Source organism: Rhinatrema bivittatum, chromosome 4, assembly GCF_901001135.1.
Source record: "Rhinatrema bivittatum chromosome 4, aRhiBiv1.1, whole genome shotgun sequence".
Taxonomy (NCBI): Eukaryota; Metazoa; Chordata; class Amphibia; order Gymnophiona; family Rhinatrematidae; genus Rhinatrema; species Rhinatrema bivittatum.
The window spans coordinates 367,224,445-367,251,676 of NC_042618.1; the positions used below are offsets into that span (position 1 = coordinate 367,224,445).

Sequence of the window (27,232 nt, forward strand, 5' to 3'; positions counted from 1 at the left end):
AACATGTTCTTGTAAATATATTCCTTTTACTATTTAATTCAAAGAGGTGCCTGGCAAGTTGTTTTGCTTCAACTGCAGCTGTATTTTAGGATGAAAAAAAAATCAAAGTTTTAGACTAATTTCTGGATCCCAATCCTTCATCATATCTTCTTTTTTTTTTTTTTTTTAATCTGGATTGATTATAGATTGCAACATTTTGACCACTGGCATTGATCCAAAGATGGGAAACATTCAAGAAAATATCTGTACCGGGCTCCTTTCCCTTGGATTGCAATTGTGATCTAAAAATTGGCACATTTCAGCCTTAATCGATTATTTAGTGAGTCGGCACTTTGTTGTCTGTCTATGGCTTCAAAACAACATATTCAAGGCTTTGTAGAAACCTCCTTTAATCAAATTCCTATCAGATTAATTAATTCCTTTCAAATTCCTACTGGGTTGTGCACCCACTGTAAATACCATTTCTATATCCCCCCCATCATCTTACTTGACTGTGACCTCATACTCATCTCCTCTGTTACTAACCTTGTGTTTGAGGCCTGTGCACTACAGCTTATGCTACATTTTTTAGTGCACATGTTGCTAAAAATGTAATGCACTTGCTAAAATGCCACTTAGTAGGCTATGTACTATATAATAGCAGGGATAACAAACAATTACTCTAAAAAGTAAATAGAACCCATCACTAAATAAAATTAAAAGTGATAAAGCATACTTCCTACTATAAAATTGTAAGAAGATCTCCTAGGTAGATCATTCAGCATTCAAGATAGTAAACAAACAGCCTAATCTCAAATGCCTGAGGGTACATCCAGGATGTAACCAATTTCCAATCAAATATCTAAGGTTAAGGTCTTCCAAAGCCAAGCAGTTTGATAACTATGTTGACTGCCATGTATGTTCCATCCTAATTTTCACTGGTGAGGTAACCTCATCAGTTCTTGTTGTAAAGTATAACGTATCCTCCGAGTTTGACAGAGGATCTGTAGATCAGCCAAATAATGGGGAAGACCTGAATGTAGAGCTCTGAAATTCAAAGTAGCTTGAACCTGATTCTTGGCACAATAGACAACCAGTGAAGTTCTTCCAATAACGGTATAATGTAATACTTGTGGGCACCAAAAAATAAATCTTGAAGAGATCCTGGCTTCTTGAGACTCTGCCGAGGATCCTGGAGGTGAAGCTCCACGCGCGAACAAAAGTACGCTGAATTTTATAAGATATGCGCGTAGCCGCACGTATCTTATAAAATCCGGGGTCGGCGCGCGCAAGGGGGTGCACATTTGTGCAACCTGCGCGCGCCGAGCCCGGTGCGCGCTGCCTGTTCCCTCCGAGGCTGCTCCAAAATCAGAGCAGCCTCAGAGGGAACTTTCCTTCCGCCTCCCCTCACCTTCCCCTCCCTAACCCAGCCCCCTGGCCCCATCTAAACCCCCCCTATCGTTGTCGGCAGATTTACGCCTACCTAAGGCAGGTGTAAATCTGCGCGCGCCAGCGGGCTGCTGGCGTGCCATCATCCGACCCGGGGGCTGGTCCGGAGGCCTCGGCCACGCCCCCGGGCCGGCACCACGCCCACAACCTGCCCCGGACTCGCCCCTTGTACGAAGCCCCGGGACTTGCGCGCCGGCGGCCTATACAAAATGGGCGCGCCGGCGCGCGAGTGCCCTGCGCGTGTAAATCCAGCTGGATTTACACGCGCAGGGCTTTTAAAATCCAGCCCTATGTGAGCACTCCAACCACAGGGATATATTTTTAAACATACGTGCATGCATTCATGTGCATGCGCCACCTGGCATGTGCACGTTATAAAATCTGGGGCAGCGTGCTCAAGGGGGGTGGAATAAAACAATTTTCGGGAGGTGATGCATCGTGGCCTTCCCCAATTCTCTCCCAGTCCGCTCCGGACTGAAAGGGAACTTCCCTACCCCCTACTCTAACCTCCCTTCCCCTTTCCTCCCGAGCCTCTAATTCCTATCTTTCTCCTTCTTTTTATTTATTTCACAACTTTCTTTAGGGCTGACCTGAAGTAAGTTGCACGCGCCAGCAGCCTGCCGGCACGCAATCCCCCAGCATAGCAGCAAATGGCCGCTGTACGGGTGCCTCAAGCCCCGCCCCTTTTCTTTAGCCTGGCTCTTGTGCGCGTAACGAGGGTTACGCGCATGGCCAGACCCCTTCTAAAATGTGCGCATGGCCCAGCATCACGCGAAATCCCCGTATTTTACGCATGCGGGCGATTTAAAATTTGCCTCTTAGGAAGCGTCTGATTTGTTACAGATCTTAAATAATTACCAAAGGTGAAGTAACCATTGTTCTGTTTCCCTGTGATTTAGAATAAAACATGAAGTCAAATCCGGGCCAGGTACCTTGTCTGGTGTTGTTTCCTCTATTCTGGCCCTAACCTTGACAATTGAAGACCGAAGAAAAGAATTTAGTTTGCTGCTCTTGTCTTATCCGCCAAGCATTCCTCTTAGCTCCCCTCCCCCCCACCCCCCATCTCCCCGTTATCAAAGGTTTGACTCCCTCGCAGGTTTCCTGGAAGTTCATGTGTACTTTCAGCCAGATGGAAGAAGACGAATTTCAGCCAGGCCATTTTATCTGGGTACATGGCTTTTGAAAATTGTCCTTGAAAGAAACAGTTGAAAACTGCAAATGCCATGCTCCATTGTTCAAGAAAGCTCTAGCGACTGTATGGCCTCCAGCTATCACAGGGCCAAAAGCACCTTTCAATATAAAAAATGTGATTCTCTTTGATAATTCTATCATGCTGCAGATCAAAAAAGTGAATTTTCAGATATTTATTCCAGGCATATTTTGCATCCTGACAAAAGTCAGAGCCAAGATATGTTGTTATGTGCATTGTATAATAGCACAAAGGCTTTTTTTTTTTCCTTGACTGGATTTATACACATCAGATGTATCTGATTCCATCATTTACAAGACGAACACAGTCTGAACCATTTTCCATATGATAGTCGTGTGCCCTGACATCCAGTTGCTATTTTTAGTCTATCCAAAAGCTATTATATTTCACACATTACATATTCCTTCTGCACTGATTCACCAGGCATATGCAATGGATGAAACACTTTTTAAAAGCATCAAATGTAATCTATTACCTGCCAGAAAACAGCTCAGATAGTCATCTAACAGCAGTTCAAGAATAAATGAAACTTGCAGAGAAAGACCACAATGGAAAGTTTCCAAGCTGCAGGAATGTTTTGCTGATTATTATCACAGTTGAAGGAAATGGAGGGGAAAAAATAATCCACAATTTCGCATGGATCTACTGTGCAGTTAATAAGTTCTTAAACTTTTTTCTGTTTGGAACCCACTAAGGAAATACAACAAAATTATTCATGGGTTGCATACACTGTAGATCAGCATCCTGTAATCCACTGCATACACCATATTTTTCAAATATTAAAAAACTAATAATTAGATACTGGTTCAAAGAGGGGCTGCCCTACTGAAAAATAGAGATAACACAGAAGTCTACTTGATGGACAATCCTATCAACTGCCAATATCATTTCTCCAGTATCCACTGAAGGCAGCACTTGAGCCAGTCAACTTAAGCGCCAGCTAGCTCGAAGTGTTGCTATGCGGGTAGGCCATTAGAAAATCGGCTGAATCTCAAGTCTACTCTACAAGCAATGATCATTGCTTGTAGAGTAGACTTGGGGGAATGGTGTAGAACAGCACGCGTTGTTTGCAATGAGCACAGGCATTTTTCGCCAGCATGCTTTGTAGCTAATGTTCACAGGGAAACTTACCCATCTAGGGTTTCCCTTTCAAAAATGAGCAGCCACAAATTCGGTGTGCTAAACTTGCCCCCAGACTTTTCACACTTTTGGTTGGTGTGGGTCGTAGAATGGGGGATGTACCATTTACTTCCCCCTCCTCTAGGCATGCACCCAGGGAATGGCTTTTTTTTTTTTTTTTAACTCAGCTGAATGAGTGTATGCAATGGGAATCTGTTCCTATTTTCAGAAGGGCAATTTTGAGCTGGGCAAAGAGCTTTAAAACTTGTCCTCTTAACAACTAGAAAAGACACAACCAGAAAGAGTCCCCTTTTTCATTTCTAATCTTATTACTTAGGAGAAATAAAAGCTGGACGTTGGTAAGAGTTCTTTTGAATCTGGCACTTCTACATTATAGATCTAGCAGCTGTAGATATTTCTGGGTTTAACACCAGCCTAATTTAGCAAAAGTTTTAAATATAGCATTCAGTTCAGGAATGACCTTTGGTAGGAGAAAGTTTTCTATACAGGAAGCATGGCCAGCCAAACAAATTTCAAAGCCTTTTGAAAATTGCTGTAGTACGTGCTATTAAATTGTCAATATATTTAACCTGAAAAAATGCACTTGGCATGGGTAAATGGGCTTTTGAAAATTGCTATGATAGTATGTTACATTTACATTTTCCTTTGAAAACTACCCAATTGTGTGTATGTCATTTTGTTTTCTTTTTTGGGGGGGTGAGGGGTTGGGCAGGAGGCAAGGAAGTTCTTGGTAATTTTCCCTTTTGCTTCTTTGGACTTCCAGTTCATTCTGAACTAGGGCTGGAATCTGACACCATGATCCTTCATTTGCAATTATGTTCAGCTCACCTAGCCCAGGCATTGCAGCAATGGGGACTGTACACCAGGGCTTCTTATGGAGCCCTTCAAGTTCCACTAGCTTTTGCTGCTGCTGCACAGTGATTCTCAAAAAAATAAATAAATAAAATAAAGATCCAGGTATCGCTAGGAACAAATAAATAGCAAAATATATTAAATCCAGCTATGAAAATATGAAAGGGTAAATTATAATTTTTAGCTTTATAGTGACTTAATATAGTGCCACTAGAGGCTACAAGCTTTTAAAATTAAGCTCTAGAAGACGTAAGGGCTTTTTAAATCATTGGTCACTAGAAAAGTTGATGATTCTTCAATCTGGAGATATCGTGCACTTATCTGTATAATAGGTTGGAGTTCACCTTTAGGTCAAACTTTTGAGTGATCCTAATGTTGCCAGTCAATGTGCAGTCCACAATCAGGTCGAGTCGGGCTTTGTGATGAAATGTCTTATTCTGTCCAACACTGCAATGTTTCGGAGGACACTCCTTCTTCAGGGAAAGAAAAAAATGCTTGATGCCGGCGAGATGGAACTTGTGAACAACTTGGTCTGTGCAGAACGGTCAATGTGTTATTGAGACCGGGACTTTGTTAACGATGCATGGTAAAGAAAGTCTACCTACTGCATCAGATGAGTCCATCAATGACCGCGCACTGTTAACGAAGTCCCGGTCTCAATAACGCATTGACTGTTCTGCACAGACCAAGTTGTTCACAAGTTCCATCTCGCTGGCATCAAGCATTTTTTTGTTTCCCTGAAGAAGAAGCGTCCTCTGAAACATTGCAGTGTCGGACAGAATAAGACATTTCATCACAAAGCCTGGCTCGACCTGATTGTGGACTGTACATTGACTGGCAACATTAGGACCACTCAAAAGTTCCATCTAAAGGTGGACTCCAACCTATTATACAGATAAGTGCATGATAGCTCTAGATTGAAGAATCATCAACTTTTATAGTGACCAATGATTTAAAAAGCCCTAGCGCCTTCTAGAGCTTAATTTTGAAAGCTTGTAGCCTCTAGTGGCACTATATGAGGTCACTATAAAGCTAAAAATTTACCCTTTCATATTTGCACAGTGACTCTCAGCATCCACAGCCCCAACACTAGATAGGAATCAAACCCAGGTCTTCTATGTGATGATGCATGGAGCTGCCATTGGGCAATCGGGCTGCCCCATATAATTCATTCTAAGAAAATGAAAAAAAAAAATCACATTTTCTCAAGAAAATAATAGATGTTGGAATAGCATCAAAAACCTGGCAAGCTGATATTTTGAGGACTGCAGTTCCTTTAAGGATCTGCCCAAGGAATGTAGATGCCCTTAACAGACCTGGCAGGCGTGCCATTAGGAAGATGATTAAAAATGTTGTTTGGCAACAATCCCCATTGAACCTACTGAAAGAAGAAGTTTAAGCAAGGTTTTGCTATGCATGCAACATCCTATTCCACTTGAAAACTGCTGTGTGCTGGTGCAAAACATAACATCTGTGGACGCACAAATAGAATTTAAAAAATATAGAAAATACCGAGCTAAATTCCAAACATGGATTCTGAGTAAATCAATGTGCCCAAAATCTGCCTTACTCACAGTCAAAGTGTGAGTTTGTGGTATGAACAAAAAACAATTTTTCGTTATAAAGGTTGGACTAAAGATGATTAAAGCCAATAGAAGCACACAACACTGCTGAGTTGCCTATTTAATGGACAGACTGAAAACTGCAAGGCATGATAGTATCACAAACATCAGCATTTTCGAGGATTAGAATGGAAAATCAGAACTAGAAAACAAAGCCAAGAGAGAGAGAGAGAGAGAGAGAGAGAGAGAGAGCAGTAAAATAGCAAGGAGGCAGCTTTAATTGAGAGGGTGACTGGCACGTAAGAGCGGAAGTTAGAAGTAATAAATGCTCTTGTTTACAAAATTGCCACAAAAACGTGGCCATTGAAGCAGTACCAGTTTTGAAGCCTGAAACACCTAACTGTCCATCAGAGGACAGGATCAACTCATTCATTGAAAGAGAAGGAAGAGGCGATCATTACAAACTTAAGATAAGGGGGTCAATCCTGAAGGAGGCTACATCAACTTGAGCCATCTAACAAAAGAGAAAAAAAAAAAAAGAGTAGCCCCATTTTAAAAACTGAGCAGATGACGATGGTGTATCCCGCATGTATAGATAAGCACAACATAGTAACACAGCTGTCCTCTTGACCAACAAGTCTACCCAGTTGCCCCTATCTACTGTTTCACAGCACATCCTACTCGTTCATTGCATCATGACTCTCCCTTGCCCTTCCCCCACCCTCTCTGCCCAGGATTCTTGAGTCACTGCTTTGGTTACTGATCTCTCCACTGGGCTAGCTATTCAAAAAATAAAATAAAATAGCTACCCTCACAATAAAATAGCATTGCCTCACATTTTTCCTGATTCTCCTTCCTACCTTCCTAAACTTATACCAGAGTACAATTACACTAACGAGTGGCACAAGCAGATCCTGCAAGAACAGGATTTTCATTAATAGCAGAAAATACTTTACATTATGTTATGTAATAGCCAGCCCATCTGCAATTTCTCAAATATTAATGTACCTGCTTGTGGCAAGGTGCCACATTTCTATCCATAAAGTCTATCAATTATTCTAAAACAAAGACATCCATTTTAAAATAGCTGTATAAGTGTTTCAGAGCAACTTTAATTAATTTCTCAAGCTTTACAATAAGCTACTTCATAAAGTTTTAGGATCCATGCAACCGTGTCCCTTCCCTTGTCTTAAAAAAAAAAAAAAGAAAGAGACTTCATCCACCAAATTTGCTGTGCTTCTTCCTTTAAAAATACTCCAAAACATTACTTCCTAAGTTCTACATTTACTCATAAAGCTTTCCAGTTTGTGACATCAGATCTCTTTCCATTGTTAACCCAATGTGGCTCACAGTGGCAGGATTAGCATAGGCAGGGAAGGTGAAATCCGGGGGAAAATGTTATTGGGGGTCCGGCAGCTATGTCATAGCAGATCTGAAGTACTTCAGTCTAAACTTAAAAACTCAGGAGCAATCTGAATCTTCTAAATCTGTCCGCAGACACTTGCAAGTGAGTATAAGAAATACGGCACCATTGTAAATAAGCCATTTTTGGTTTAAGATATTATAGATTGTGTTTTTAGAATTGTGTGACAGATCAGAGACCTCCATTTTTGTAGGCTGGGACCAACAGGGTGTGCCACAACATTTCACTAAGTTTATAATATGGTTGACTTGGAATACACTGAAAAATGTTTTCCCTTGAAGCCTTAAAAAAAACCAAACAAAAAAACCACCAAAACACAAGAGCAACACATAACAAAGGGGGCTGTGGTATAGTTGACATATTGGCTTTTGACTGGAAGACAGAAAATATAATCTACATAAGAGGGCTCCCTGTGTGAGTATACCTGCTATAAATACTGCAGAGTAACTTAGGTTGGTGGCAGCCCTGCATAGGTTATTTACTGCTACTGATTTTATGCCTCATTTGTAAATAGAAGATGCCAAAAAACAAAACAAAAACAATTTTCATTTCCCAAACCAAATCTTCTTAACAGTCTGGGCTTAAATCTACAAAATAAACATCACATGGCACTTGGAGCCAGAATGTTTTAGCAGACAAAGTAGAATAAGCATTAAAACTCTAAAAGGAATTTCCACATTAGACTAAATGCCAATGGCCATTATTAATACAGCTGTAACTGTTTTAGCCAGTTCCACAATCACATATTTCACTACTGCATGCCAACAGCATCTCTTCCAGTGAATAAGAGAACATAGACCCTTCAATATGTGCACTGCTGTTACACATTCACCGAATGTATATTGAGGCACCTTTAACAGTTGTGCAATGCAAATGTCTAAAGCATGCCTACACACACATTATATCTATCCATATACAGACATAAACACACCTAGGTATTTTTTTAAATTTTCTGTAAATATTCTCCATAACCTGTTTCCTTTTATACCACAACCTGAGGTAATGGTGGGGAAGTATGAATTGCAACAAGAAATTTTAATTAATTTCCACCAAATGAATGCACCATGAGTTGCAAACTGCATTTCTGTTAAAAGATGATAGAAAACAACCAGCAGAGGCCAGAAGAAAGTAAGGCAAGCTGAGTGAGAGTCAAGATCAGAGCTACCTTGCCAGCTGTGCTTATGGACATTGCATATAAAACCCTGCAACAGAACAAGCCGAGAAAATATCCAGGATGTTGCCATTATATTTTGAAAGAACAAAATTGAGGGGGGGCGGGGGGAGAGAGGAAATGACCAATGTTTAACAGCTTATACCACAGTGCAAAGGCACTTTAAAAATACCAAAATGTGCTACAATCGCTTACCAGCTGTCAAGCTCCAGCTCCAGCAAAGACTGGGTCCTTTCTGAGTTACAGTGCAAGCACCACATGGCGGGAGAGGACCAGCAGGAGGGCTGCCAGAGCTGCTATCAGAGCCTCCCCCTTCTGCTAGCCTTTACATCCCAAGCGTAGGCCACAGTGACCTTCTGACAGCACCAACTGGCCTGACCCCCCCCCCCCCCCGGGGATCCTCTTCCGTCTCTATCAGGGGTCCGGGAGAAGACAAGCAAAGTGAGGTCCGGCTCAGGGGAAAAACAAAACAAAACCCCAAAGATATTCCACGAGAGAAGTACGCCAACAGTGTGAGGGAGGGAATACCAATGACTTAATTGGGAGTGGTGAATTGATCTGAACAACCAAGCAGATTTGTTTAAAAAAAAAAAAAAAAAGCTACCCCCCCCCCCCCCAGTCAGCTGGGGAAAAATCCGCAGCAGCAGCAGCAACAGCAGGCAGGCCGGCAGTGGAGAGCGCAGGCAGCGAGGAATGCGCCGGGAGCCTTCGCATGTGATGGAGGGGTGAGCAGGCACTGGCAGCTCTATAAATAGATGCATTGAGCCCCCAGCCCCGGCGAATGAAAGGCGCTCTTCATTGGTATTCCGCCTCGCCTCCCTGCTTCTGACACGGGAACCTCTTCCCAGGCAGCCCCCTCGGACTCCCGCAGCCTGCCTGCCTGCCAGCCAGGGGGGGAAGGAGGGGACCAGGACCACAGACTCCTGCTTTCGTGGCAACCCAGCTTTCTGTTTGCCTTTCAAACGTGTTTCTCTCCCCCCCCCCCCCTTCTCTTAAAGATACAGTGACCCTCGCTAATAATGCAAGAAGAGCGTTTCTTTGTAGTATTTATTTACTCTTTATTTTCGTCTTGTTTTGCTCTCTTTGTCTAGCGCTTCTTCAGGCAGGGAAGCATGGAGGAAAGAAAGGTTTTTTTCTCAGGTCGACAGACACAATAGAAGTTTCAAACCGTGACCCATTAAAAAAAACAGCAACGTTTCCTGCTGAATAAAGCCGAGAAACGCCAGGGCAATCTGCCCCGCTGCTAAACTCATCAAGAAACAGAAGTGCACAAAGAGACGTCCAGCCCAAGTGATGGACAACCAGGATGGTATTCGCAGATCCCGTCTCCCTTGCTCTCATGGCCCTTTAATAGTTAAAACAGTTGTCTTCGATTTTCCAAGCTTCTTCAGATGAAAAGAACAACTGTTTATCCACCAGCCCCGGAGGAGAGATTTTAAACTCGGGACTGTGTGCGCAGCCACACCCTCTCTCTCTGGTACAGGGAAGTTAGCTGGAAATGCACTGGCAAAATGGGAGAAGTCTGCAAAGAAGCAGTAAAATCACTTCTTTTCCAACCACTTCTTATTTTAGTTAGACGTGACAGCAATTGCCATGGCAGTGGCAACTGTAAGGAAAAAGTCTTTTAAAGAACAGTGTCCTTTCCAATTCATGCCAGGTTAGAGACGGAGAAGCTCAATATTTTACTGTGACTGAAACAGTTTTTTGTTTTTTTTGCTGGAGTTTGCTTTTTGGCAAAGTCTCCAGGTTTAGGTCTCACAACTAGTACGTTTCTTATAAGGGTAATAGTTCAGTAAAATACACCATATCAGGGGGCACCCGGACGGCAGTCCCAGATTTCCTGGTTGCATTTCCCCAGTCCTTTGAGGTCCACCTGAGAAGGAAACCACCTTATCTTCATGATTAGAAGCCTGATAGGATTTGAATTCAGCATTCCCATTGTTACGGACCTGGAGGTGGACCCTTAGTCCGAGATAGGGTTAGCGCTACCTAGGAGAGAATCAACCCTCTTAGGTCCCTACTGTTGGAAGGCAAGGCCAGGTATAGCAGCAGTTGAACAGGTACTTCGCCACTGGAAGCCCGCGGTCCCCCCAGGAGGAGCCTGTAGGGACCTGGCTCACTTGGACTTAGGTGAGTCGCTGAAGACTGAAGATAGGTCTGGATGCAGGCACCTCCTGCAGGTTGTGGAATCCAGACAGCTGGCGCCTCCAGCAGGTCATAAGTTAGTCCAGGAGTTGAGGCTGAAGAATGGTCGGAAGCCAGTCCAGTGATTAAAGCCAGGAGAATGATCGGAAGCCGGTCCAATGGTGAATCCGGGAGAATGGTCGGAAGCCGGTCCAGTGGTTAAAGCCAGGAGAATGGTCGGAAGCCGGTCCAAGGTCAAGCCAGGAGAATGGTCGGAAGCCGGTCCAAGGTCAAGCCAGGAGAATGATCAGAAGCTGGTCCAAGGACAAGCCAGGAGAATGGTCGGAAGCCGGTCCAAGAGTCAAACCAAGAGAATCCGTCCAACGAGAGAGAAGAAGCAGGAAACAGAAGTACTGGAACAGGACCGAAGCAGGACAACAGTAGGGACCAGGAACTCGGAGCTCAGGAACCAAATGGACAAGAAGCCACGATACCAAGGCAAGGCCTGAGGAGCAGACCTTACCTTATATACCTGAACTAAAGGAGGAGTCCCAGGGAGGAGCCACGACAACTTCCCTTTAAATATAGTCTTCAGCCGTGTGCGTGGCTCTATGCAGACCCGAAGGGGGAAGAGTCTGCCAGGCAGGGAAGGAACCATGCGGCCAGGCCTAGCAGCAGCAACGACTGCGAAGAGAGCATCGGAGATGGCTGCCTGCTCCTGCAGGAGCCTCGGAGGCGGTCCGACGCCGCCGGTAAGTGCTCAGCCCCAGTCGCAGGCCGCTGCGGCCGGCGGCCATGACAGTGGTAGCCTTGGAGGCAGCCTGACGCCGCGGATGGGTGGCCGCAGCCAGTGGCCATAACAACCATATTATCTGCCAACATACAGTCTTATGTTTGAGGGAAATATTTTGAAATGCAATGTGCCATTCTTTTGTTTTTGCTTTACTGGATATATATATATATTAGTCCTGGGGGGATTTTGCCCTACTGTGGAGCGCAGAATTTGTGCAGAATTCTCCCCCTGCACAGAATTGCCAAATTTTGCACAGAAAATAGCAGAGGAGACCCCGGCATGCTGCGAACGGAGCGCTTCCTGCGTGTACCGCAGGATGCGCTCCGTTCTCGGTGAAGATGAAGGCCCCGGCGCGCCGTTCACGGTGAAGATGGAAGGCCCCCGTGTGCTGTGAATGGAGTGTGCTCCGCTCACGGCGAAGATGGAAGGCCCCCATGTATCGCAAACGGAGTGTGCTCCTATCTCGGTGAAGATGGAAGGGCCTGGTGAAAGAGAATGTGTGTGTGAGAGAGAGAAGAGGGGGAGGGGAGGGGGAAAGAGGAGGGTGTGAGAGAAAGCATGGGAGGTAAGAGAGCGGGGGGGATGCTTGAGTGTGGGTTTCAGAGAGAGAGGGAGCCTATATGAGGGGAGGGGGTGTGGGGGGAGGGGAGAGAGAGAGCAGGAGGGTGTGAGAGAATGGGAGGTGAGAGTGGGGGGATACTTGAGTGTGGGTTTCAGAGAGAGGAAGTCTATATGAGGGGAGATGGTGTGGAGGGAGAGTGAGAGAAAGCAGGAGGATGTGAGAGAGAGCATGGGAGGTAAGATGGGGGGATGCTTGAGTGTGGGTTTCAGAGGGAGGGATTGTGAAGGAGTGTGCATATGTGTGAGAGATTGGGAGCTTGTGTGTATGAAAAAGGGATCGTGTGTATGTGAGGGTGCTAGCTTGGGTGAAGGGATTGTGTATGTGTGAGACAGAGTTTGTGTGAAGGGGTGTGTGAGAGAGAGACATAGCCTGTGTGAGGATGTATGTGTGAGAGAGAAAGGGAGCTTGTGTGGGTGTGTATGCAAGAAAGAGGGACCTGTATGAGGGGATGTGTGTGTGTGTGCGAGAGAGTGAGGGAGCCTGTATGAAGGTGTGTGTATGTGTATTAGAGAGAGGGAACATGTGTGTGAGAGAGGGAGGGACAGAGGGAGCCTATGTGAGGGGCAGTACTAAGAACGAGGTCAAACTCTGGGACTGTCAATAGAGTGGAAGGGGTTGAGCCTAGAGGTGGAGTGGAGAGTTACTGGCAGGTGGAGGAGTTGGGGCCTGAGAAGGCAAAGTGGCCAGGGGAGTAGGGAGAGCGAGTGGAAGGGACACTCTTACAGTGAATGTCTAGGGAAATTCTGCTCAAAATATTTAAAATTCTGAATCTTTAAGTAATAACTTTTTTCTGTATTAATTTAAAATGTAATTACTTAAAGACTCAAAATATATGCTGGCTCAAAAACCTCAATTATATTACTATGAAACAAAACCAAACCGTTGCAACTTGAGGTACTGCAAAATAGCAGATATGTCTTACAATTATTGTTAATTATTTATAATTAAAAAGACTTACCCGAGAGAGTGGTATCAGAAAGATGTCAGTGTGTTCGCAGTCTCATGAGCTCTTGCCCTTACAGGGCTACAGCCCCTCTCTTGACTTCACCACTTATTAATTACGTCATTTACCTACTCTCTTCAGGTTTGTCAATTGATATTACGTTTTTATAAAGTGCAAATGTGCCTCCCTTAAAATCCCTAGAAAACCCGTATTTTGTCATCTAACATGCCACAACTAATTATTAAAATCTTATATTTTGTTTTATGCTTATCTCTCAATAGTAGTGCTGTTATGTTTCTTCGCCGTGTTTCATCACTGCTTCAAATGAATCGCCCGACATTGGCCATGTTTCGGCGCACTCCTCGCGCCTGCTTCAGGGGCTACCGTTCCTTCACAAACTCTATTACAAAAACATAAATCTATAAATACCTCTAGAACAATATCTATATATGTCTCACTCTACTGCGGCATTAGTACTCACGATTCAGTGTGACACAGATCCCTTCTACCGTGTTGCCTTTCAAAAAATGGCGCTCAAACGCTATTCTTCCGTCTCCACCGGATGTCAGCTGTTTTATACCCGAACCTCAAATCCAGAACTAAACTATCCACTACAGAAAGACCGCCCAATCAACTTCCTTATTAAGCCCAGCAGGGGCAATTGTGTTCAATTTAAAAATCCAACGCTGTTCGCGCTGTAGTAAACACAGGTTTAAATCCCCTCCCCGCTCATCCTGCTCAATACAGTCCAAGACCGTACTATGTAAAGTTTCAAAAACATGAGATTGTTCAGCGCAATGCTGAACCAATGGAGCTTCCATCCTTCCTCTCTTCAATGCGCTTTTATGCTCTATTAGGCGTGTTTTTAATGCTCTCGTGGTTTTACCCACATAAATGAGCCCGCAAGGACACCAGATGGCATATACAACATTTCGTGAGACACAGGTGGTCACTCTAATAGGTTTAAATTTTTTTAATTTCTCAAGAGGAATTTTTATGTTGGAATGAGCAAGTGGGCACATTGCACACGACCCACACGGGAAATGACCATTCCCTTCCTCAGATCTAATCGCCGAAACTTTAAAGTGTGACCTGACCACCTGATCTTTAATGCTCATTCCTCTTTTGAAGGCTATCAAAGGCTGAGTTATAAACTCATTGTGAACCTGTAATACGTTCCAATGTCGTCTAATGCTCTGCACTATCCCATTCACTCCCATAGAATATGGTAATACACATGTCAACCTATTATTGTTTGTGGATTTTTGTCTCGATTGCAATAGATATTCTCTATGATTCCATCTAGCTCGTTTATAGGCTTTTCGGATTACCCCCAACGGATAACCTCTTTCCATAAAACGCTGACTCATCTCTCCTGCTCTCGATTTATATTCTTGAACTGATGAGCATAGTTTCCTCAGCCTTAAAAATTGGCCGAAAGGAATACTATTGCGCAAAGTTAAAGGATGACAGCTAGAGTATTCTAGTAATGTATTTCGATCCGTTGGTTTCTGAAAAATCGTGAAACAGAATTTATTGTTATCCAAAGAGATCCTTATGTCCAAAAAAGGAATTGAAACATGATCATAATTATAAGTAAACTGCAATGCCTGTTCACAGGAATTTAGCCAAACCATAAACTCTTGAAAGAGGACCTCAGTCCCATGCCACACTATGAAAATGTCGTCGATGAAACGGCGCCATACTATGATATTATTTTTGTATGGAGAAGTCTCTAACCAGTGTGCTTCAAAATGTCCCACATACAGGTTAGCGACACTGGGGGCCATGGTGGCCCCCATTGCCGTGCCACCAACCTGTTGATAATAGCTTTGCTCAAATAGAAAAAAAATTTTTTTCAACGCCAGAGTGGCTAGATCTATAATGAAAGCTATGGGAGGGCGAGTAGATGTTACCTGTGCTGTTAAACTGTCCCTAAGCACCTCTAGTGCCGCATCCTGCGGTATATTTGTGTACAACGACACGATATCTATTGTGGCTAGAAGCACACCGTCTAAAGGGACATCTAAAGTCTCCAAAAATTGTATCAATTGACCTGAATCCCGAACATAAGAGGGCAAAGATGGTACTAAAGGTCTCAAAAACGTATCAACGTATTGCGAGAGTGGCTCCAGAAGCGAACCCTTAGATGAAATAATGGGACGCCCTGGCGGGTGTACCAGATCTTTATGAATCTTTGGGAGGTGGTAAAAGGTTGGTACCCTAGGGTGTTCTACCTTTAAAAACCGGAATTCTCTCTTAGTTAACCAACCTTGCGCAAAAGCGTCTTCCAACAATTCATCAATTGAATCTTTCAACTGTTTGGTAGGATCTGCTTCCAGTTTTTTATAGAACTTCTGGTCAGCCAGCTGTCTCAAAGCTTCCTCTCTATAAAAATCCCGGTTCATTACTACCACTGCACCACCTTTGTCGGCACTTTTAACCACCAGAGATGTATCTCTCTTTATTTCTTGCACCGCTCTCTGCTCTTGTATTGATAAATTCCATTGGCCCTTTTTGATGTTTACCTGCGTATTATCAATGTCTTTTTGCACTAACTTTGCAAAAGTGTGTATAACGGGATCCATATTGCCAGGAGGGCACCAAGTTGATTTTGGATGTACTACCGACTCATCAGCGACAGTTCCTGGTGGCTGTTGGGCAAAAAATAATCGTAATCTAAGATTTCTCAGAAATCTTTGGAAAAATTTATTTATTTCAAAATGATCAAATTGCACTGTAGGTACATAAGTTAAACCTTTTTGTAGTACTTGGATCTGTGCTTGAGTAAGAGGACGTGAGGAGAGATTAATTACTGTGGAGTCGCTGACCTCCCTTTCCCTTGAGAACGGGTCCATCGTTTCTGTGGTCTCTGTCCTACCGGTGGGTCTTGAGTATGAGGATGAAATCTGACCTTGCGGTCTTGCTTTACCTCGGAAAAAGGGACAGCGGATTGCCCACCTGTTGGTATCACATTTTGCCCCCGTGATGTCTCTTCACCAGAAGAGTCATCTGAGCTTAAGTCAAAAGTTTTTTTCTGGCCATACGATCTTTTAACTTGTGGATTCATCCAATAATAAATGGAACCTTTCTTAAATGGAACCTTTATTGGATGAATCCACAAGTTAAAAGATCGTATGGCCAGAAAAAAACTTTTGACTTAAGCTCAGATGACTCTTCTGGTGAAGAGACATCACGGGGGCAAAATGTGATACCAACAGGTGGGCAATCCGCTGTCCCTTTTTCCGAGGTAAAGCAAGACCGCAAGGTCAGATTTCATCCTCATACTCAAGACCCACCGGTAGGACAGAGACCACAGAAACGATGGACCCGTTCTCAAGGGAAAGGGAGGTCAGCGACTCCACAGTAATTAATCTCTCCTCACGTCCTCTTACTCAAGCACAGATCCAAGTACTACAAAAAGGTTTAACTTATGTACCTACAGTGCAATTTGATCATTTTGAAATAAATAAATTTTTCCAAAGATTTCTGAGAAATCTTAGATTACGATTATTTTTTGCCCAACAGCCACCAGGAACTGTCGCTGATGAGTCGGTAGTACATCCAAAATCAACTTGGTGCCCTCCTGGCAATATGGATCCCGTTATACACACTTTTGCAAAGTTAGTGCAAAAAGACATTGATAATACGCAGGTAAACATCAAAAAGGGCCAATGGAATTTATCAATACAAGAGCAGAGAGCGGTGCAAGAAATAAAGAGAGATACATCTCTGGTGGTTAAAAGTGCCGACAAAGGTGGTGCAGTGGTAGTAATGAACCGGGATTTTTATAGAGAGGAAGCTTTGAGACAGCTGGCTGACCAGAAGTTCTATAAAAAACTGGAAGCAGATCCTACCAAACAGTTGAAAGATTCAATTGATGAATTGTTGGAAGACGCTTTTGCGCAAGGTTGGTTAACTAAGAGAGAATTCCGGTTTTTAAAGGTAGAACACCCTAGGGTACCAACCTTTTACCACCTCCCAAAGATTCATAAAGATCTGGTACACCCGCCAGGGCGTCCCATTATTTCATCTAAGGGTTCGCTTCTGGAGCCACTCTCGCAATACGTTGATACGTTTTTGAGACCTTTAGTACCATCTTTGCCCTCTTATGTTCGGGATTCAGGTCAATTGATACAATTTTTGGAGACTTTAGATGTCCCTTTAGACGGTGTGCTTCTAGCCACAATAGATATCGTGTCGTTGTACACAAATATACCGCAGGATGCGGCACTAGAGGTGCTTAGGGACAGTTTAACAGCACAGGTAACATCTACTCGCCCTCCCATAGCTTTCATTATAGATCTAGCCACTCTGGCGTTGAAAAAAATTTTTTTTCTATTTGAGCAAAGCTATTATCAACAGGTTGGTGGCACGGCAATGGGGGCCACCATGGCCCCCAGTGTCGCTAACCTGTATGTGGGACATTTTGAAGCACACTGGTTAGAGACTTCTCCATACAAAAATAATATCATAGTATGGCGCCGTTTCATCGACGACATTTTCATAGTGTGGCATGGGACTGAGGTCCTCTTTCAAGAGTTTATGGTTTGGCTAAATTCCTGTGAACAGGCATTGCAGTTTACTTATAATTATGATCATGTTTCAATTCCTTTTTTGGACATAAGGATCTCTTTGGATAACAATAAATTCTGTTTCACGATTTTTCAGAAACCAACGGATCGAAATACATTACTAGAATACTCTAGCTGTCATCCTTTAACTTTGCGCAATAGTATTCCTTTCGGCCAATTTTTAAGGCTGAGGAAACTATGCTCATCAGTTCAAGAATATAAATCGAGAGCAGGAGAGATGAGTCAGCGTTTTATGGAAAGAGGTTATCCGTTGGGGGTAATCCGAAAAGCCTATAAACGAGCTAGATGGAATCATAGAGAATATCTATTGCAATCGAGACAAAAATCCACAAACAATAATAGGTTGACATGTGTATTACCATATTCTATGGGAGTGAATGGGATAGTGCAGAGCATTAGACGACATTGGAACGTATTACAGGTTCACAATGAGTTTATAACTCAGCCTTTGATAGCCTTCAAAAGAGGAATGAGCATTAAAGATCAGGTGGTCAGGTCACACTTTAAAGTTTCGGCGATTAGATCTGAGGAAGGGAATGGTCATTTCCCGTGTGGGTCGTGTGCAATGTGCCCACTTGCTCATTCCAACATAAAAATTCCTCTTGAGAAATTAAAAAAATTTAAACCTATTAGAGTGACCACCTGTGTCTCACGAAATGTTGTATATGCCATCTGGTGTCCTTGCGGGCTCATTTATGTGGGTAAAACCACGAGAGCATTAAAAACACGCCTAATAGAGCATAAAAGCGCATTGAAGAGAGGAAGGATGGAAGCTCCATTGGTTCAGCATTGCGCTGAACAATCTCATGTTTTTGAAACTTTACATAGTACGGTCTTGGACTGTATTGAGCAGGATGAGCGGGGAGGGGATTTAAACCTGTGTTTACTACAGCGCGAACAGCGTTGGATTTTTAAATTGAACACAATTGCCCCTGCTGGGCTTAATAAGGAAGTTGATTGGGCGGTCTTTCTGTAGTGGATAGTTTAGTTCTGGATTTGAGGTTCGGGTATAAAACAGCTGACATCCGGTGGAGACGGAAGAATAGCGTTTGAGCGCCATTTTTGAAAGGCAACACGGTAGAAGGGATCTGTGTCACACTGAATCGTGAGTACTAATGCCGCAGTAGAGTGAGACATATATAGATATTGTTCTAGAGGTATTTATAGATTTATGTTTTTGTAATAGAGTTTGTGAAGGAACGGTAGCCCCTGAAGCAGGCGCGAGGAGTGCGCCGAAACATGGCCAATGTCGGGCGATTCATTTGAAGCAGTGATGAAACACGGCGAAGAAACATAACAGCACTACTATTGAGAGATAAGCATAAAACAAAATATAAGATTTTAATAATTAGTTGTGGCATGTTAGATGACAAAATACGGGTTTTCTAGGGATTTTAAGGGAGGCACATTTGCACTTTATAAAAACGTAATATCAATTGACAAACCTGAAGAGAGTAGGTAAATGACGTAATTAATAAGTGGTGAAGTCAAGAGAGGGGCTGTAGCCCTGTAAGGGCAAGAGCTCATGAGACTGCGAACACACTGACATCTTTCTGATACCACTCTCTCGGGTAAGTCTTTTTAATTATAAATAATTAACAATAATTGTAAGACATATCTGCTATTTTGCAGTACCTCAAGTTGCAACGGTTTGGTTTTATTACTTAAAGACTGTCATGTAACTTGTGTTATTTTGACCAATATAAAGTTTGCAGAATTTTGTAGAATTTGAAGTTTTTGTGCGCAGAATTTTAAACTTTTTGACAGAATTTCCCCAGGAGTACTATATCTATATCTATCTATCTATAAATAAGTAATTTCTCACACACACATATATATATATATATATATGTGAGAAATTACTTACCTGATAATTTCATTTTCCTTAGTGTAGACAGATAGACTCAGGACCAGTGGGTTTATGCTCCCCTGCCAGCAGACGTCACAGTATATATAACCCTGCAGTGACCCCAGCCTGCCAGTATTCTCTTCAAAAGCAACTGTGGACAGACTAGGAAAAATCTTGATTAAAAACATGATTAAAAACAGGTAACCAGAACTGTACTCAACCAACCATAAATACTGAACTCACATAAGATTCTAGGTACCCCAAGCTAGGGACTGGATGAACACTTACTAGTAATCCCTTGGGATCCAGATCCCCACAAGAGGACTATTGGCACATTCATGTGGCAGCCGAAAGCGGGAAGCTGACTCCATTTGTCTACATGAAGGAAAACGAAATTATCAGACAAGTAATTTCATTTCCTAGCATGTAGACAAATGGACTCAGAACCAGTGGAATGTACCAAAGCTACTCCCCAACAGTTTGAGAGGCTGCCCGTGGACCAGTCAACACTGCACATGTAAAGGCTGCATCCTCCCAGGCCTGCACATCCAGACAATAAAACCTGGAAAAAGTGGGTAAGGAGGACCACGTCGCAGCTCGGCAGATATCGACGGGAGACAACAGACAAACCTCTGCCCATGGCACTGCCTGAGCCCTAACCTGAGAAGTCACCAGCTTTCCAGCATCCACAAGCTATGGTAGCCTGCAAAGCTGGAGCACCCTGCTTATTCCCAATATGGAGAACAAATAGGCGATCCATCTTTCGAAAAGACTCAGAAACCTTCAGATACTGCACGACAAGACGCTTAACATCCAAGGAGCGCAAAAGGTGAAACTCCTCCACATCCCTGATCTTATCCAGGGATGGCAAGGGGATGGACTGATTCAAATGAAAGTCCAAGACTACCATGGGCAAGAAGAATGGAAAAGTACGCAGCTGTAACATCCCCAGAGTCACCCAAAGGAATGGCTCCTGGCAAGACAAGGCCTGCAGCTCAGAAATCCAATGCGCAGAACATATAGCCACCAGGAACACAAAGTCAACAACCGTAAGGAAAGACTACGCAGTGGTCGGAACGAAGGGCACCAGATTAAGACTCCTCAATGGAACTGGTAACCTCAAGGGAGGCCTAAGGTGCTTCACTTCCTTCAAAAAACAGGCCACATCAGGATGAGAAAACAAGGAAACACCTAGTCTCCCAGGGCTCTTCCCTCCCTCTTCTCTTCTCAGCGAGATGCATACAATTCTTCAACGAACACTGCTGCCGTTCCCGCCCATGCTATCACATAAGATTCTAGGTACCCCAAGATTCTAGGCCCCTCAGTCTTCTCTTCTCCAAACTGAACAGCCCTAACCTCTTTAGCCTTTCCTCATTGGGGAGTTGTTCCATGCCCCTTATCATTTTGGTTGCCCTTCGCTGCACTTTCTCCAGTGCAGCTATATCTTTTTTGAGATGTGGTGACCAGAACTGTACACAGTATTCAAGATGTGGTCTCACCATGGGGCAATACAGAGGCAGTATGACATCCACCGTTTTATTTGCTATTCCATTTCTAATAATTCTTAACATTCTTTTTTGATTGCCACAGCACAATGAGCCAACGATTTCAATGTAATATCCACTATGATGCCTAGATCTCTTTCCTGGGTGGTAACTCCTAAGATAGAACCTAACATCGTGTAATTACAGCAAGGGTTCTTTTTCCCTATATGCATCACCTTACACTTGTCCACATTAAATTTCATCTGTCATTTGGAAGCCCAATCTTCCAGTCTCACAAGGTCCTCCTGCAATTTATCGCAATCCGCTTGAGATTTAATTATTATGCATAATTTTGTGTCATCCGCAAATTTGATCACCTCACTTGTCATACCCCTTTCCAGATCATTTATCAATATTATTAAAAAGCACCAGTCCAAGTACAGATCCCTGAAGCACTCTGTTTGTTTACCTTTTTCCACTGTGAAAACAGACCATTTAATCCTACTCTCTGTTTCCTGTCTTTTAACCAGTTTGTAGTCCATAAAAGGGCATCACCTCCTATCCCATGACATTTTAATTTTTTTTTTTAGAAGCCTCTCATGAGGGACTCTGTCCAACGCCTTCTGAAAATTCAAATGCACCACATCTACCGGTTCACCTTTAGCCACGTTTATTCACTCCTTCAAAAAAAAAAATGTAAGAGATTGAGGCAAGACTTCCCTTGGGTAAATCCATGCTGGCTGTGTCCCATTAAACCATGTCTATCTAAATATTTTATGATTTTATTCTTTAAAGCAGCTTCCACGATTTTTTCCAGCACTGAAGTCAGGCTCACCGGTCTATACTGCTCATCCGCTGTAGCAGTGCTGGCTCCAGGGTAGTAGCAGTTGCAACTCAACATTTAAAAAAATTCAGCGCAGGGCTTTCTGTAGCCCTCGCACACTGACATGTGTGCGAGGGCTACATGTCAGCGTGTGCGAGGGCTACACTGACATGTGTGCGAGGGCTACAGAAAGCTCTGCGCTGACAGGTCCTGAAGTGCCCTGCCCCTGACACAGGTTTCCAAGGTAACAGCCCATGAGAGAGGAAAGGAGTGGGGCACTGCAGGGCCCATGAGTGTGCGAGGGCTGCAGGAAGCCCCACACTAAATTATTTAAAGTTGAGTTGCTGCCGCTGCTACCATCCTGGAGCCGGTATGGCAGGAGTGGCAACTCTCCAGTGCCTATTAAAATTTGGCACGAGAGGCCCACGGTGCCCATGTCTAAATCAGGGCCTGACACACAAGTATTTTGCAAGTGGTGCGTATACACAGCGTACAGTCATGCTTTTACACATTCTATTCAAGTCGTGGAAATGAAGCTGCACTTGTCTTTTGTCTGCAGGTTTTGGACAGGAGGTCAGGGTGAACTGCTGGAGTTGTCAGTGAACTGGTGATTAAAAGAACGCACTCAGCTATTTTCCTAAGCGGAGTACAAGTATATGTTAAAAAATACCTGCCTCCATGCATAAAAGGAGTTATTACATGCACAACTTACAATTATTTCCCACAGAAAATATGTGTACTTTTATAAAATAAGTGCATAAATTATGTGGATCCCCGCATTAAAAAAATGTGCTTGTATTGACACATATTATGCATGTGCTTTTGAGACAGAGATACACAGTGTTGGGTTTTTTTTTTATAAACTGTATGACTGCCGCTAGAATGTTTATAAAATACAGCATAACGTTAGATGCACGTCTTATGCGCGTATGTTCTGACATGCTTACTAATGAAAATTACCTTCTAAATTAATATCTGAGGCAATGGAGGGAGAAGCGACTTGCCCAAGGTCATGAGAAGTGTCAGTGGGAGAAAACAAGGTTTTCAACCCTGGCCCTCAGCTCACCACCCTAGCTCCTAGGCTACTCTTCCATTCTGTGTCTGCCTTTGCCCACACAGAAAACTAGGCAATGTCCTGGAAACTGCTTCTGGGCGCAAACACGGGCTTACCCATGTGAAATGTGGAGCAAATTACGAGCTTTACATGTCCTGTGAGAAATGCGGTTTAATTATATTTCATGTTCAATTAAGGGACAATATCGTATAGAATACCGAGCATAGACCCTAGAGAAATGAAATCAAATCAGCAAATGTCTGAAAGTCAGCACAAATATGTTTTTCGTAACATAAGTGACAGAATGGCCAACACACAAATGTAGCAACTTTATATATTTAAATATAACCTCTTCTAAGTAGGCATTTTCTTTTCATGAATACCTAGGTGGGTGAAATCCTTCTGGTAAACTCCGCCAGTCAATTCCATTGTCAGACAGCAGTGGTTTTATATATGCGGTATATACACACCTTGGGTAGGGAATCGCCTCACAGCTGGCTAAAATATGCACTATTATTTTCTATCATCTGCCTCATTAAAATTCCCCCTAGGTTTTAATGGGAGGCTGAGATCACCCTCTTTTCTCCCCCGAGTATTCTGCTTAGAATTGCAAAATGTTCAAACGTGTGATTTCAATGACACTACCCCGTGATCCTAGTAAGTAAGAATTGATATTCTGCACCAATGGCATACAATTATTTTTTAATAACTTTACAAATTAGAATTTCCATTTCAGAATAAACGGAGTTGTACACAGCTGTGAAAACCAGCATTCAGCCGTAATTTATTGTATATTGATTTAATTTGAGGAAACACACTGAAATAACAATGCATTAGCAACTGCCCATCACAATGCAGTGGTAAATGAATGCACACTGTTTCAGCAACCAAAATGATTCTGATTTACCGCTGATCTGTCATTCAGTTCACACCGACATACTGGAGGGCACAGATGGGAAATTTAGTTCTAAAGTCTGAACAAGAAACTTGAATTTAAAATGAACATGTCCAGTTGGTGATAAAAGTCAGAGCAATGGACTGGAATGCTCAGGGTGATTCTATCAGGAGCCAACAATCGCCAGACATCAATGGCCATTGTTGAATGGTGTCGCATCAAGTAAGAGGCAGCCTAAGCTTTGCAATCCATTTTTTCTGTGCAATAACGAAATGATCCAAAAGGCAAAGTACTAGTAGCTGTATTGATCCTGGAGAGAAAGGTTATTTGCAGGTTCGGATACTTTTAATTGATCAACATAAAAATTATCCAAAAATGATGATGTGCAGGGGTTTTCAAGGCCTCTTAGAACTCTTTCACGGGATGATCACAAATGCCATCTTAACTAGTAAAATGAGCAGATTGGAGCTGGAGGTCATCAAAGAGCCCAGATATACAGGTAACTTGAAGGTAATGTTTTGGCTAATCACATTTTCACACCAGAGAAGGACTTTAAATTTTCCTAACCTTCTTAACATGTTACTGGAGAGAACTGATTATAATGTGATGCTCCTATTTATTTTTATGTATTTATTTCATTTATTTACTGCCCTTTCACATAACTCTAAGCAGGTTTACAAAGCACATTAAAATTACAATATAAGAGTCTTAATAACACTAAATAAAATAAAAAACAAACAAACATGACAACATAAGAAAATAAAACAAATTACACATTAAAAACAAAAGATGTAACAAAAAATCAGAACTATCTCTGAAACAAATCCCTATTATACTGTTTCTAATATGATAATATGACAGGAATAACCTGTCCTTTCTCTTCCTTCTCAGCCAAGTTCTTATCACCCTGTTATATGTAACTGCCTTTTCAGCACCATTGTTATAGTTATGTTTACTATGCACCCCTGTTCTATGTGAACCAGCATGATGTGACTGCTGTCTCGAATGCCGGTATATAAAAATCTGAAATAAATAAATAAAATAAATAAATGATAAACATTTCATCCCTACTGTTTAAAAGCTAGAGAAAAAAACCAAGCTTTGTTGTGTTTACGGAAAATCAAGTAATCTGTTGTCTCAAGAATTTTGTTGCAAATTGAATTCCATAAGACTGGCCTAGCTGCCACAGGTTTTTGTGTGCATTTTTCCCACGCTAGTCTTACATGGATATGTAATAAACAGCCAGATTTTAAATATGCTACGTGCATAGAAATCGCGCTGCGTGCAAGGCAGAGTTACACACATAAGTGGCGATACGCACATAAGGGCCGGGCCCTGAAAAATGGGCGGGCCGGGGAGGGGTGGGCCGGAACAGTGCCATTCCTTGCTGTCCCAGGGCTGGCATGTGCAAGTTACTTCAGGTCGAGCCCTGAAGTAACGAAGTAAAAAAGGTAAAAAAAAAAAAAAAGGGGGATTTAGAGGATGAGGAGGAGAGGGGAAGGGGAAGGGAGGTTAGGGTAGGGGGTAGGAAAGTTCCCTTCCAGTTTGCTCCTAAATTGGAGGTCTGATCTCGTCACTGCGTGAATAATGGGGATGATGTTTTTTCAAAGTCAGCCACATTATTTTATATATATATATATATATATATATATATATATATATATATATATATAATATATCTGGGGATAGGGAAATACCTACAGTACATGAATGTAATCCACTTTGAAGTGCTGAAAAGCAGAATATATATATATATAAAAAATCTAAAATAAAATAAAATTTTATTAGCATAGAATTAAGCATGTATTAGCTGATTTGCATGGATTTGCAAATTAATGGATGCAAGTTACATGCAATGCAGCTGATTGTAATTGGGATGTTTTTGGGACCTAAATAAAATGCAATATCATGATTGCCACAATTTGATTATATTTTGCGATAAACATTTATCTCATGATACACATTATTTACCGCGTGTTGTAGCCTTATCATGGCTTAGTAAATCTAGGACTAAGAATTTTTAAATCACTCCTCTGAAAAATAGGTAACCAATCTAAAGTACTCAATATCAGAGATGATATGGCCCTTAGACCCAGGAGAATACAAGTAGCAGTATTCTGAATGAGCTGTAATCTATGTTGGACCTTAGGCACACCAGCATACACAGAATTGCAATACTCTAGTTGGCTGGTGATTGTAGCATGAAATACAGTTGCCAAATTGTCTTGAGACAAAAAAAGGTTGAATATTATGGATGTCTCTAAGATATGATAGAGGTCTTTAAAATCATGAGAGGTCTAGAATGGGTAATTGAGAATCAGTTATTTACTCTTTCGGATAATAGAAGGACTAGGGGGCACTCCATGAAGTTAGCATGTGGCACATTTAAAATTAATCGGAGAAAGTTCTTTTTCACTCAATGCACAATTAAACTCTGGAATTTGTTGCCACAGGATGTGGTTACTGCAGTTAGTATAGCTGTGTTTAAAAAAGGATTGGAGAAGTTATTGGAGAAGAAGTCCATTACCTGCTATTAATTAAGTTGACTTAGAAAATAGCCACTGCTATTACTAGCAACGGTAACATGGAATAGACTTAGTTTTTGGGTACTTGCAGGTTCTTATGGCCTGGATTGGCCACTGTTGGAAATAGGATGCTGGGCTTGATGGACCCTTGGTCTGACCCAGTATGGCATGTTCTTATGTTCTTATAAAAAAAATAAGCCAGCACCACCTCTGAAATTTGAGCTTGAAAATTCAGCTCAGAATCAAACACCATCCCTAAATTCGAACCTCTTGCTGTATGGGGATTTTAATATCATCCACTAAATTTAATGGGAAGGTAGAGCCTAAAGCCTTAATCCATAAAACCTCTGTTCTAGATGGATTTACTTTTAACAGGATTAACAAGGATACAACCTCTCGCAGTCCCTGGTTCAATCTACCAACAGCATCTAGGCACAAAAAAAATTCACAATATAATTGAAGATCATCTGCATACGTTTTAAAGTGTAAGTTCAATGTTCTAATAAGTTTACATAAGGAGTGCATATAAACAAACAATATTTATGAACACAATAGAATCAAGGCTAATTGAATTCTGTCTGATCCAGTTTATATCCATAGATATGTGACTCAGCCCTGTTTGACCCAGAATTTTGCTTTCTGAAAAATCAGGACTTACTTAGAATGGTTCAAATTTCTAAAAATATTTGCAGACTAATTCTTCAAATTATTCGACATGCTGGAAGTTGCTTCTGTTCCA

At 42.3% G+C, this 27,232-nt stretch overlaps 1 protein-coding gene across 11 annotated transcripts in view; it reads right to left on the reverse strand.

Moving 5' to 3' along the window:
- IQSEC1 (IQ motif and Sec7 domain 1) overlaps positions 1-27,232 on the reverse strand; it is a 1,385,758-nt gene that overhangs the window by 155,189 nt on the left and 1,203,337 nt on the right. The window contains exon 1 of one of the 11 annotated variants that reach the window (XM_029600822.1): positions 8,982-9,338. The exons of 9 other annotated variants lie outside the window; for them this stretch is intronic. In XM_029600822.1, coding sequence (XP_029456682.1) covers positions 8,982-9,046 — 65 coding nt within the window. In that variant the 5' untranslated portion in view covers positions 9,047-9,338. Of the gene's footprint in view, positions 1-8,981; positions 9,339-27,232 lie in introns of those variants that run through there. One more of the 11 variants, XM_029600823.1, reaches the window with a different exon arrangement.